The 14,453-nt window shown below is 45.4% G+C and overlaps 1 protein-coding gene across 1 annotated transcript in view; it reads right to left on the bottom strand.

The window, feature by feature from the left end:
* Positions 1–1,304: 1,304 nt before the first annotated feature.
* The window catches only part of plxnb3 (plexin B3), a 41,700-nt gene continuing 28,551 nt past the window's right edge, over positions 1,305–14,453 (bottom strand). The window contains 16 exon segments of the mRNA XM_042097927.1: positions 1,305–1,912; positions 2,584–2,658; positions 3,211–3,286; positions 3,440–3,504; positions 4,019–4,166; positions 4,690–4,850; positions 5,482–5,648; positions 6,083–6,170; positions 6,407–6,510; positions 6,891–7,050; positions 7,702–7,848; positions 8,047–8,113; positions 8,415–8,593; positions 10,390–10,607; positions 11,165–11,265; positions 13,678–13,932. Coding sequence (XP_041953861.1) covers positions 1,808–1,912; positions 2,584–2,658; positions 3,211–3,286; positions 3,440–3,504; positions 4,019–4,166; positions 4,690–4,850; positions 5,482–5,648; positions 6,083–6,170; positions 6,407–6,510; positions 6,891–7,050; positions 7,702–7,848; positions 8,047–8,113; positions 8,415–8,593; positions 10,390–10,607; positions 11,165–11,265; positions 13,678–13,932 — 2,116 coding nt within the window. The 3' untranslated portion in view covers positions 1,305–1,807.

Below are 14,453 nucleotides of genomic sequence, written 5' to 3'. Positions count from 1 at the left end.
AATGAAGCTGTAATCAGGAGGCAGATGCCTCGACCAGATGCCTCATCAACACCTCTAGATCCAGACGTCGAGGGACCCTTGGAGAAGCATATCGTGTCAGACAGCTCTTGCCTTCCACTTCACAAATGCAGCCAAAAAGGAAAGAAGAAATGGCAGGCGCCTCTGCCTTATTTCCTCATTTCCTCATGTTGCGTTTGTTTTCTCTACCCATTTGGCAAATGTCAAGCTTTTACACTTTTACTTGGTAGTCGTTAAAAATGTTAAAAAGAAGGCACATTTTGGTTATGTATAAATAAGACCTATTTACAGGAAATAAGTTAGTGTTCAGTGTCAGCTCTGCTTCATGTCCAGTCACATTGCTGGCCTTCATGGAAAAAAAGAAAAGAAAAAAATCAAATCATCACTGTGATGAACATCAGTTGATAAGATCACCACTGGTCTATTAGAACCTTCTCTCCAGTGACACCTGGATATGCCCAATTCAATTAACACTCAAAGCCCAAATAGTCCATATGCTCACTTGGGTCTCCCTATTTCTTTGCTAAACAATTATTGCTATTCCTCTGTGCTTTGTTATTTCAAATGTTTTTCTAAGGCCAATGTGCTTTGGGAGTCCTTCTGATTGAGAAATACAGAGCAACACATTGGAGATGGTGCTTTATGGACAGAAGTGTACAGCATTATTCTAAGCTCAGTCAGAGTAATAGCAAGGATCTTCCTTCAGTAGTCTTTTTCCTATGGCCCCACAAGTGCTATGTCCCCTTTCAACAATGAAATGCTATTCTAATGGATCCTGACACACGCACACACAAACACAAATACATCCACACAAACACCCTTCCTGTTTGTATTTTTTTTAAAAGTCTGTGATCTATATGAGGAAACACCACTTGTTTTGGCACTTGCGCTCAATAACCATGGCGATGACTGGTTAGAGGTGTTTTTGATAAGTCAGACTCCGGAGGCAACTCTAAGTCTGAATATCTCCAAAGGTAAGTGAATTTACCTCCATCTTAAGTACATTGGGAAACCGTGCTGGCTTTTCAGACAATTCTGTACAATTGCAATGGAAAGACCAAACTTTCACATCAGATGATATGGAAATAGTTGTTTAAAAAGCGATTCATTTTTAAAATGTAAGATACTGGCTCTATATGGCATATATGCTTTAACACCATTTGCCATTGGCACCTCACACAATATCAGTAGCCGTGCTCCAGCCTGACTAAGCTGCAACACATTATTTGAGCTTATGAAGGAGCATTCAACCACAAATAAATACTTAACCCCTCCCCCACCCCACCCTTACTATTCATTTATCCAATATATTAATTTATGGAAGAATTAGCCAAGCTCACCTTACACATACATACTCTCCTGATAATAAAAAACACACACTTAAAATGAAGCAACACAAAGCAAAGACACACTCATAGATAGAGTAGCACAGAGCATCTCTGTGGGATTGTACTTGTCCTTCCAGTACAGCTCCCATGTCTTGTCCATTTCATTTAGCTATTCCCAGTATTTGCACATCTTTCCCTTTTCCTCCCCTCTCGTTGCTCCGAACAGATCCTGGAGCTGAGAGGCGCCTCACGTGTCTGGGCAGGAAGTGGAGAGAATCTTGGAGTTTTGGTTTTGGTTCAACTGCTGGCTTTCACCCGTTGATTGGATTTTTTTTTGCTCGACAGGCAGTTCATTGGTCAGACTTTACCATCCCGGTCCTACCCCGGGTCCACCACTTAGTCAGTTTAGACACAAGAGTGTTTAAAGTTTAAGAGTCAAGGTTCAAAGGTCATCTGGGTGGTCACAGGTCAGTGACTTTGTTCTCCACTAGTGCAGCGACCTGCTGGAGCCGGTAGGCCAACTGCATCTTCTGTCCTGCTGCATCCTCCTCCAGCGACATGATGATCTGCACAAACCACAAGAGCAGCGTTTTTACTGGTGCTGAGGTTTCAGGGATCACACTGGTTCTGTCAGCACATCTTTGTCTCTTTCAAACAAAGTCAGGTGCATTATGATTGTGTAGGACTTTTTTAAAAAAGGGTTTCAATTGTCTGTTGCCTTTCTTTTATGTTGTAATACAATGCAAAGTTTACAAAAGATAGATGTGGCATGAAAAAAAAAAACAGAGTAAAATATTTGATACACATCACATCCTGACAGAGTGGAATTCAATACTGAACCAAGACAGCCCATGGCTCTCCTCAGCCCCTCCCCGTTACATTCTAACTGCCGTGGTCAGCACCTTAGTTAATGAAGGCTTTTCTTTTCTTAGCCACGCAAAACATAAAACATCAGTAGACGGCCCTTCAGGACGCACCCAGGCTCCTGCGGGAACCTTTTTATGGAATATTCATGAGGTGCTTCCCACATTGTGAAAGATGAGAACGGAGAGACTAGCACATAAATCTGAACGTGCTTCCGTGCGTGTGTCCGTTATGAGCTCTCTCTCTCTCTCTCTCTCTCTCTCTCTCTCTCTCTCCGCACACGGCGCGTGAGTTTAAGAGCTCGGTGTTCGGATATGCGGAGAGTCAGGGAGGAGGTCTGGGCAGAGTGAACGTAGTCGAGGCAGACACTTACCTGGTCGTAGTACTTGTTGATGTACTTGTAGAGCTCATGCAGGGCCACCAGATTGTTCATCTCAGACGCAAAGCTCTGAGAACAGAGAGCAAAGATAAAGTAAATGGGGTTGGGCTTTTTTAATACACAGTATCGATCACTATTTACTGCACATGGGATCTATAAGCATGTCATTTATTGTTTGTCTGGGCTAAGCCCATGCTGGTGAATGTAATGCTGTACACCAGCCCAGGCAACTGCGCAACAGCGCTAAAAATACATTTCAAAACACACTCAACCGCATGTGACCCATTCGTGTGAATGCTGAAGTGTCCTGACAAAAGCGCAAATGAGCCAAGGAGTCAGAAAGATATTAATACACTTGTGCTCATGATGATGCCGATCACCTTACAAGGGCAAAACCCAAAGTGCCTCAGTGTAATGGTATGAACACCACTACTCACTGGTTTCAGCACATGGACTTAATATGGTCATTCATTACAGTATATGGAGTGTCCAGTTTATTATGAAAAATATGACACAGAATAGTATCATTAAAATCAGGTTGACCAGCATTGCTTTGAGAGATTACCATATCATATATATTGTTAAGTAAAGAGGTATACAGAATTACATCTCATTACTTACTCCTGATAGTTCAGTGAGAGTAGAGTTCATCTCCTGGTAGCAGCCTGACCCAGAACTGTGAATGTCACTGTAATACCTACAAAATTAATTTTAAAGAATTTTAATTTTAACACACACACACTGTCAAACAAGTCAAACAATATGCGATCCTTGGGAAGACATGATAACTACTTGATTTGTTAAACGGTACATAACATGGCACAGCTAGACGCGTGGCTCTGTCTCTTACCTCTCCACCAGCTGCTTGTACCTGGGAATCTCCCTGGCATACAGGAGCTTATTCACTGGAGAGTCCTGGTGGAGGAGAAGGAATAATGATCAAGCCGTCTCTATCTGCGCAAACTACTAGGGTTGGACTGAATGAGATTAAAAGGACACTGGAGAAACCAATGAACTAGCATTTGTTAGCTGAGTGGTATTAACCATAACCTTTTCACAAACAGTCACAAATTACAGTCATACAATGCAGTTAGTTAGGCAAGATAATTTAAAGTAATTTAGCATTATAATTCAGCGCTACTTAACATCTATAGGATTTGAAAAGAAACATTTTTCTACTTTAAAGAGAAAGGTTAAGTCCCACGAGCAAGCCTCAAGTGTTATTAGATGATTAAGACAGTGCTTAGCAAGCACTTGTTTGAAAACTTCATCCAAAGTAACTCTGCATGTACTAGGCATACATTAAACATTACCACTGTGCTGGTGTTGCTAAAAAAAAATGAACCCTTCAACTCGCTACTTGTCGACTCAAATTCTATCAGCGAAACAGGAAAGAACATCAGAGCGGATGCTGCGGAGAGGCACCTACCCGTCCCACTTTGTGCTCGGACGTGGTGCAGGAGTCGATGAACGTCTGTGCGATGACGGACAGTACAGCGTCCACACTGTCTGTGACCTGCACGTCAAACACAAACTGCGGGTTCTTCAGGATGTTTACCCAGAACCTCAGAGGCAGGCTGCAGAGGACAGACAGACAGACAGGAGGGAAGCATTTAATCCCTGAGAAGGACAAGCCCAAAGAGATGTGCCGTCTGAACTTGTTTATGAGTAAATCCCTGACATCCCCTTAATGGAAGTTTTTATTAGTAACAGTTCCTTGAGCTCTTGACAACTGCAACATCAATCATTCTGTAAACACTACACTTTAGCATTCATTACTGCACATTGAAATCCCAGTTAATGTTCCAAGTGGGTGCTAATGAGGCATGGTATTCAAGGTGTGATTGATATAGTTTGAACTGTGCAAGGGCAGACATTTCAAACCAGCTCAAGGGCTTGTCTAAGGTGATATGTCATGTCATAGTAAAGTGTAGGTATCCTTTGGTTGATTTCCAAAATTGCTGCAACTCTAACATCTATGTAAGACGTGGACAGATTACAATCCTGTTAGCAAGGAACATGTTTAAATTTCCCCCCTTATTATTGCTGCTAATCAAAGAGATATGGCATGGGGCCAGCTATACAGCTAGTTGTGGTCACCTGTTGGTTTTCCAGATATGAACCGTCTCTGGGTCGTCGATGCCGTGCTTCTCTGCCATGTCATCCAGGAAGTCGAAGAAGAACCTGACGGCGATGGGTGGTGGCCGCTTGGTGCTGAGGATGGCCACAAACACGTCGTCCACAAACTTCTGCAGGGTGCCCTGAGAGGAACAGGTCAGCACACATTTAGCACACTAACTCTCTTTCCACCCAAATCAAGTCTATGTTAGGTGTTTCTGTAAACAGGAGCGCTTTTTTATATATACTCAAAAAAGTATATATACTTATACTATATATATATATATATATATATATATATATATATATATATATATATATATATATATATATATATATAGTATAAGTATATATACTTTTTTGATCCCGTGAGGGAAATTTGGTCACTGCATTTAACCCAATCGGTGAATTAGTGAAACATAAACAGCACACAGTGAACACACAGTGAGGTGAAGCACACACTAATACTACAACAGCGGCGCTCGGGGAGCAGTGAGGAGTTAGGTGCCTTGCTCAAGGGCACTTCAGCCGCGGCCCACTGGTCGGGGCTCGAACCGGCAACCCTCCGGTTACAAGTCCAGAGTGCTAACCAGTGGGCCACGGCTGCCTATCTATGTAACGCTTTAAGTGTGAATGTGTGTGTGTTATTCCCACATTTTTGAGTGAAGCAGCTATGTGTAATACTCTGGCTTTGGCCCTCTCTCCTCCTCATATTCTGTGTGTGTGTGTGTGTGTGTGTGTGTGTGTGTGTGTGTGTGTGTGTGTGTGTGTTACCTTCATGGAGAGCAGGCGTGTGAGGTAGATCTCGGGGATGGCTTTGGCCCTCTCTCTCTCCCTCATGCTGCTCTTGCGGTGTTTGGGGATCTCGGGGTCCTCGCTGGACTTGACCAGGTGCCACAGCCGCTGACCCTCCTCCTCCTCCCCCTCCAGCATGGGAGTCTCTGATGGGCACACAGGGACAACACACACACACAAATGTCAGCACAACAAGTGGGAAATAGGTCACTGAGTGTTTATATTGCACGCATACAGTCCTATATCTAAACTGTGACTTTAACCCTTTTGTTTTGTTTGTTTGTTTTTCAACATTCCAACATCCATTTTCAACATTCCAACAATTGAAGGTGAATTCTATGTTGAATTCAATGAACCCAGATATTTTTTAGAACATTAATTTTTCAACATTCCCATCACTCCGGTGTGACGCTACACCTTTAAGGGTTAAAAAGTATATTTAGTACAGAATAAGAAAGAAGCTTTATTCCATTAGCATTAGGGGCTCTATGCAAATCTAAAGTTGTTGTTAAACTAAATGATTGATGTTTTCTCGGTTGTTAATTAGCTGGGAGTTTCTGTCTGTGAATGTGTGACTTACTTTCCCCAGTCTGGTAGACCTGATTGATGCCCATGACAACGGAGCTCTGAGAGCGAGGGATGAGTGCTACTGTGGCTAAATCTGGGACCTGGAGAAGACAGGAGAGAGGGGAGGACGGAAGAGGAGAGGAGAAGGGATGACATAGACAGGAAGAGAGGAGATGAAAGTGGTAGAATGGAGAAACAGGAAATTATTTGGGGGGTAGATGACCAGATGACCAGATATAGAGAACAAGAGAATGGGCAGAATAAAAGCAACCATCTACTAAAATGTACTAACATCCACAAAATGAGTACTCTGGTCAACGCCAGCTGAGATGTGTACCTTGTAGTGCTGCAGGGTGTTGATTCTCTTCCAGCGGCCCTGAATGATGGCCGTCACGTCATCATCTGACAGGGTCAAGTGACCTGCCTGCCCTGCCCTCCATTCTGGAAAATCAAGCAGACCAATAATCAATGGATCCCTCTTGAAATGGTCGTGCCTGTTTACCAGACCTGCATTTTAGATGTGCTCACAGCGGTCGAGCTCTTTGACCTTTTTCATTTACTATTCAACCACAAGGTCATGCAGGTTACTCTAAAGATTATTTCCCGGAATACCATTTGTATGTGTGTATGTGTATGTGTATGTGTCCGTACATGTGTGTGTGTGTGTGTGTGTGTGTGTGGTGTGTGTGTGTGTGTGTGTGTGTGTTGGGTGTCCACATCTGGAAGATCATGTACTGTACTGTTCTATGTATTTGTGTGTGTGTGTGTGTGTGTGTGTGTGTGTCTAAAGGCAGAACCTGCGTGCATGCACTGCACCCTACCCAGATCCAGGGAGTCTGCTTGGGGTCTCTGTGAGTAGGGCATCCCTTTGTAGAGCTGGTCCAGGATCTTGTCCTTCACCTGGGTGATGGTGTCGATGTCCAACACTTTCACCGGGCAGGCCTGCACCTCAACCCCACTCTTCACCATCACTGTCAGAGTCTGAGAGAGAAAAACAAGACAGTCACTCACACACTCTCTCACCCTCTCTCAATCAAGCCAGTGCTCTCTGTCAAGACTATGGGTTGCATGCATCCAAGAGGGACTGATTAGGTGATAAAGTAGACCTTTAAAGTGTTGGAAATCTGACAAATCCCTACACAAACTCTTTTGAAATGTGTGTCTATGGCATGGACGCTGGTCTCTGAGCTCAGTGTGTTTCTGGTGTAATAGGTCGGCTTATGTGTGGTCAGTGCATAGGCATGCTGTGCTGGGGCTGGTAAACATGAGGAGAGCAGCGGAACGAATGGGGCCCTCCAGTGTGGCTGTGTGACTAACGAGGACGGGAAGTGATGAGGGACAAACAGATCATCCAGATACACATACCAGAGAGAGAGAGAGAGAGAGAGAGAGAGAGAGAAAGACAGAGAGAGAGAGAGAGAGAGAGAGAGAAAAAGACAGAGAGAGAGAGAGAGAGAGAGAGAGAGAGAGAGAGAAAGAGAAAGAGAGAGAGGAATAGAGAGGGTAGAGGGAATAAAGGAAGTAGTAACATCATAGCAGAGTGGAAAAAAAACAGTACGAGAGAAAAAGCTACAAATACAGAGAGTGGGAGACGAAGAGGGAAAGGGCTGAGAGAAAGAAAGAAAGACACACCATGGAAGTGTAGTCGATGTCCTCCCTCAGGAGATGGCTGTCATTTAGTGTGCGTTTGGCTTTGCCGGTCACCACATCCACAGGCCCTTTGTCCACCTGGTACTTAATGGCCCTGTACAGCATGTAGAGAGGCTCTCCGGCCACTTCCTGTGAACACACACACACGCAAACACAAACACACACACGCACACATACACGCACACACACACACACACACACACATCCAAACAAAAACATACTTAATGTCCAGAAGAGTGAAATCCCCTTACCAAATCAACTGTTCCCAACCTCATCACAGATGACTCATTCGAGCCCCAAGCTCAAAAACTAAACTGACTCACTGACCTTGAGGAAGGAGTAGAGGCAAATGGACATCCAGTTGGTCAACATCTTCTCCACCACGGTCTCCGTCCTGACGAAAGAGACATGACACACTGGACCCTCAGAACACATTCAGGGCTCTACACTCACCCCCTGACATATCACAACAAACCCAGAGCTATGCCATACACCTGAACGACATCATTTCGGCGAACTGAGTAATGAGTGTTTTTCTCCATCTTTATTCTGGTCTAATGACTTCATTAGGCCGTGGTCGTCATAAATAAACACACAGTGACAGACAGAGAACTAACAGCCTAGAGCGGTCAGCACATCTGAGGACACCGGAGTTGTCCAGAGCTGCGGGAGTGCCCGGTGTCGTGGTGACCCACCTGCGCAGCATGAGCTTGGGGTTCTTGTCCACGTACTGCTGCACCAGGTCGCCGAGCAGCGTCTTCATGACGTCGGTGAAGTACTCCAGCTTGTCATGCAGCGCCATGGTGAGCAGCGAGGCTACATAGCCGCGGTCGCGCTGCGAGAAGCTCTGCTGGGCCTCCAGCGTGTGGATGAACTACGGGAAGCCAGGGAGAACCAGGGAGGAGGAGGAAGAGGAGGAGGAGGAGGAAGAGGAAAATGAGGAAGAGGAAGAGGAGGAGGAGGAGGAGGAGGAAGATGAGGAGGAGGAGGAGAAAGGAGAGAGATAACACAGTTAGCCTGGAGGTCAAGAGCCACGGGAGGCTCGACATGGCAGTTGTTGTGATTATGAGAGGGAAGCCCTGCTGGGGTTTCAGCATGAGTGTAAACAACATGGCAGTGGGAGAGGAGAGCAACAACAGCAGCAGCGGGATCTGTCTATAGGTCAGAAAACACAGCCAGCGGGATGGAGCGCCAAGGCAAAGGGGGCCATCATTACACAGCGCAACAGCAGAGGCACTGGATTTTTGATGTAATGAATGTCAAAAGTAGGGCCATTACTGCCGTGGGCTTCCTGCAGTGGATAGAGTGCATTCAGCAATGATGTGGCTTTTACTGTGATTATATGGTACCAGAGTTGTGCTATTGGTGCCTTGTTTATGCCCAATCCTTCAACATCTTACCGTGCTCATTCACTAGGTGCAACACCCAAAAGGGTTTGTGTAAACAGGTACGCTAAAACAACGCTATACAGGTGACGGTCCATTAGCCTTGCAATTACAGTAACAGGCTTTATGTGTGAACACAGATCTAGCTGAAGACCTGATCCAGCACAGTGTGTGCATCTCATGGGCAATCATGAAGTAATGCCTCATGCCTCACTGCCTCACTAGTGTACTGGAACTGTGATTAACTGTAAACACACAGTAGAACAGTGTTTCTGTGTGAGGTTCTGTCCTGCTGAGTGTTCATCGCAGGGAAAAACCTGATCACGTCTCAGCCACAGCCTCAATTATTTAGGATGAGTTTTGGGTGGAATGAAGGCTTCTTCAACGTGCTCAATAAGGACATGTCATTTTGGTTCTAAACTATTTGAGTGTTGCAAAAGGCAAATTATTTGACAATATTGCAAACATCCTCAAAAGGACCACATCTGTCCACTGCTAAAGAAGTTATATGGGTGACATAAGTCTCCTCCAAAAGGAATGTGTGGAAGGCTGGAAAAACAGAGATGAAAACTCAGGATGAATAATTAAGAGCTGATGAAATATTAAAGGTGGGCTTCTGTCTCTTTTTGGATAGTCATCACAGGGCTCAAACGGAGCGCCGAACGTGCACGCGTTACTTAATGTACACAACAGCGCGCCTCAACAGGATCCTCATCCATATTTCAGAGGCGTGATTTTATATACATGGAGTCTGATCGTGATATCTTTTTGCAATCTAACAGCGTTATATCAAAGAGGAGTTATCCCGTAGGAGCGCTGCTATGGCATTTGCTTGGGATGAGGGCATGTTCGTGAGTGAGACTGTATGGTATGGTCTTTCCGGTAGCAAGCTCACACACACACACACACACACACACCTCATTTCGATCTTCTGCCCTCTCTGTGGGCGCAGAGATGGGAGATTTCCTGCCTTGCTGTCTAAAGTGTCACACTCACACCCACACATACGCCCACCTGCTGATCAGATACAATGTGCTAATGAGTCTCCCCTGGGGTGAGAGGTGAGCGCCCCGGCGACACATCCGACTTTCCCAAGCCAATCAAAACTGAGCTACGATAACACAGGCAACAGGTCGGGGGCAACAATCCATCTCTGTCTAAAAGGAGAAAAATAAATCTGGTGTGAAACACCATATCCTATCCATAGCCTTTCCTTGTACACCTCTACTGAGAGCACTGCGATGCAATGCTGGAGTGGGCCTGGAGGGGGCAGCGTTGCGCTCACCCGGGTGAGGAAGAGCCTGTTGTTGAGCAGGTTGTTGAGCTGGCCCAGGCCCTGCTCCACCGTCTGCCGCCGTGAGTCGGGCAGGTCCAGGTTCTGGCTCAGCGGTGCCCCCTTCTGGCCGGGGAAGAAAATGCGCTCGGCGTACATGCGGTAGTCCAGCAGGGGGATTCCCGGTCCCCCCACGTCACTACTCAGGTCCATCATCTCCGTCATCAGGTCTGGAAGGGGGGGATAACAACAGAGGGGAGGAAGGAGGGAAGAGAGAAGAGGAGCGGAGCGAGAGAGCAAAGGAAAGGAGAGAACAAGGGAAAGAGAATTATAGGGCAGAGGAATGCAAGATGGAAAGAGAAATAAAACAGACATATAGAGAGACAGAGTGAGGGAATGAGAGACAGAGTGAGGGAATGAGAGAGAGAGAGAGAGAGAGAGAGAGAGAGAGAGAGAGAGAGAGAGAGAGAGAGAGAGAGAGAGAGAGAGGGAGAGAGAGGGAGAGAGAGACAGGAACAGGGTTAGTTAGGAGTAATGCCAGACAAGCCATTATGCAAGATGCACTTGGATGTGATTTCGGCAGACTAGTAGATAATCATCCGTGCTTTTGGCTGCAGTGGCTCCCGCTTCGTGCCTACTGGCAACAACATGGCTCAAAAACACAACACAACATGGCGGCGCATCACTTTCTGCCACATTTGGTCTCCACAGATAGAAAAAAAACCCATGCAAATGAGAGAGCGCAAGCTGCTTGATGGAGCCGCTGGCTCTCGGGGCTGGCTGCTACCTGTGAACTCCTTCCGGCACTGATCGCCGACATTGATCTCCAGCGTCTCCAACTGGACCAGAACCTTCTTGTAGTCTCGCAGGGCCTGCTTGCTCTTCCTCCTGGAGACGGCAAAGGAACCACGTTAGCGTGCGAAAAGACAAGGGCAACTGTTGCAACCCACCACCACCACCCCTTATACATTTAAAAGCTTGCTTCTGCCAAAATGTTTTTTTCTCCTCCCTCTCTCTCTCTCTCTCTTGCTGATGAATGGTGAATATTCTCAGCATGTGGCTTTCTTTTGTTCCTTCCTGGCTATGGATTACTCTGCTGTAATAGGATCAAATTACCAGGCTTGACTGGAGCTTTCGCCCACAGTCATTTACAATTTCATACTACGGGGAAGAGTGACAGTTGGGCGCATTGAGCGGAGCATGTGTGCCCACACCTGCCCATCTTATCCCGCAACATCACAGGCATCGAGCGCTGGGGCGGCGGGGCACCGAGACGTCATCTTCGCCCGATCTGACACATTCCACATGGGATGAGTGCGTATGAATAGGCCTTGGTGTGGACATGAGGGGGATGCATGGTAACAGCTGTATCTGTGGCTTATCCACAACAGCATGGGTCCACAGCTAATACAAGGGTCTAAGCCTACCAGCGCACTGTTGGTCAAACACATAGTACATTATAAAACAGTGCGGTGCATACTGGACAAAGGCATTAGTTTCAGCGCCCAATAGAACACGCTCCATCACTAAATGTGTGGAAGTGTGTGTCTAATTATGAGTAAATGGTCGATATCGGTGAAGCATATATCAGTGAGGTATGCTATATTTCTGACAGTTATCAGATTTTTAGTGACATTCAGTCAATCAATAGAGCTGTCTATTCAAACTGAATCACAATTCACACAGTCTGCCAGTGACTTCAACACCCTGTGTGTGTGTGTGTGTGTGTGTGTGTGTGTGTGTGTGTGTGTGTGTGTACACACATCCCTGTGTGCCCTGACCTGCCCCAACTGCCGCCGCTACATACACGTTAATCCAGACTATTGGCTTCTGTAGTGTCCCAATGGTAAAACAAGCTATCAAGTGCTACCAGATCAGGGGCATTCTTCTCTTCAAGTGCTACCAGAGCAGGGGCATTCTTCTCTCCAAGAACCCAATCTGCTCTCCTACCACACCCAACTCACCCACACACCTAACTCACCCAACACACCTAACCATGCACTTCCTTTCTTCTATTCTAGGTTGCTAGGTTACGGGGACGCTGGCGAGACACGCCACTCCATCTGGCATCATGTTTTTGTTTGTTATATGTAATGTTTGTAATTTTATGTAATGTTCTGTTTATTTTTTGTATTTTTTGTCTAGTTAAATGTATTCTCTCTTTATTTGCGTTATTTTTTTGGTAGTTTTTGTGTTATTCTTAGTCCTTTTTTTGCTGACAAGTCTGCTGATGATGTGACGTTAAGTCAACTTAACGTTAAAGGTCCATTGGCTGAGGACCTAGCCATGCTAATCGTTGACGTTGGCTTTTGTCCTGGCCTCTGGTAGCCTACTCCATCCGTGAAAGGCGCTGCGCAGGACGGTTGTGGTGGACCTCTGTGAGAGAAGTGCCGCTGCCCCGCGACCACTGGATTGACCTGCGAGCTGCCTTGCTCTGCTGCCTGGAGTCTGGATTGAGTAACGTTAACGTTAGAAGCAAGTTTGAAGAACTCTGATGACAGCGATCTCACTGAACAACAAACGGTCGCTGTCTATGTCCACAGAGTTGCTGATCTGTAGAATCACCTACGACTTCACACTGTTCATTGCTTCCAGTGCTCTCCAGACTGCCAGGATAACGTTTAAATCCTCCGGGTTGGACACAGCTGTGCGCCTTCATCATTGCCGTTGGACTATTCAGCCGGTTAACTAGATGCAACCAACTGGACTAAGTTAACATGAGTTTTCTTTTTAAAATGTCTTATTAATTATTTATTTTATTATTTGTTTTTTGTTTGATTGTTTGTCTGTTTGTTGTCCGTATGTTTCACATGTTGTATGTTTCATGTTTCAACGCGTCACGGGTACGCTGGCAACTACGCCGCTCAGTTAGGCATTTTTGTTATTTGTTTGTTTGTGTCTGAAGCACTTTTGTTGCACTTTGTGCATAGAAAAAATGCTCTTCATGTTTGTCTGTAAGCACTTTGTGCTCAATGCTTGAAAAGTGCTATATAAATAATAATAATAATAATAATAATAATAATAATAATAATAATAATAATAATAATAATAATAATAATAATAATAATTATTATTATTATTATTATTATTCCCTTATTTCTCCTTCTACTACCATTCCTTTGAGCAGGTTAGTACTTAAACTTCCTGATCCTAGAAAGTCTGATGAAGTTTGTAAAACAGTATTGAGTGTTACACTAAGGTCTCATTTGCAGTGTAGCTTGAGTGTTAGTTCTCAATTGTAAGCCACTCAGCTGTCAGCTAAATGAATACATGTAATGTGTTTGTGTGTGTGTTTCTGACCTGTACATGAGGATGATGACCAGCACGATGAGCACCACCACAGCAGCGCTGGCTGCCAGTCCCACCTGGGCAGCCAGGGGCACGGGGGACGGGTCATCTGTGTCGTACTGCACCGGGCCCAGGTCAAACACCAGCTTCCCCATCACAACCTGGCCACGCACACACGCACACACACCACACACACACACACACACACACACACACACACAGAGTAGATATGCCACCATACGAAACACCAGTAACACAACCAGTTTCCTAAATTTCTATTGGGGTAAATTAAGTACAGTATCTGTGTATTTATCACACTGTTTCAAATATGCATTAAAAACCTTCAAACACACCACAGGTTAGAAGAACACACACCACCACAAACACCACACACACACACTAGCAATAGCAAACATTATATAAACTGGTAACACCAGGTGAATCATTTGAGACATGTTGACATCCTTTAAGAGTGTTTGCGTTTGCAAGTGTGGCCATGCATGTGTGATTGTGTCTGCATGTGACTACATCTGTGAAAACCACAGAGGACAGATACCCGGACAGAGCCCGGAAGAAAGTGCAGAAATGTGTGAATATGTGAATGTCATGCAATGTCAGTATGCTCCCCCTGAGGTTTGTGAGTGGGCTGGAAAGGTGTGGGTGTATGCATGTGTGTGATGTGTGCATGCATACAGTGCAAGTCTGATTTGTCTATGCCAAGAAACTGTCTCTCTGGTGGATGTGTGTGCGTGCGTGCGTGCGTGCGTGCGTGTGTGTGTGTGCTCACA

This window comes from Alosa sapidissima, chromosome 7 (genome assembly GCF_018492685.1).
Source record: "Alosa sapidissima isolate fAloSap1 chromosome 7, fAloSap1.pri, whole genome shotgun sequence".
Lineage (NCBI taxonomy): Eukaryota > Metazoa > Chordata > Actinopteri > Clupeiformes > Clupeidae > Alosa > Alosa sapidissima.
The sequence above is the reverse complement of the archived record's forward strand: the minus strand, read 5'-3'. Positions and strand labels throughout refer to the sequence as shown.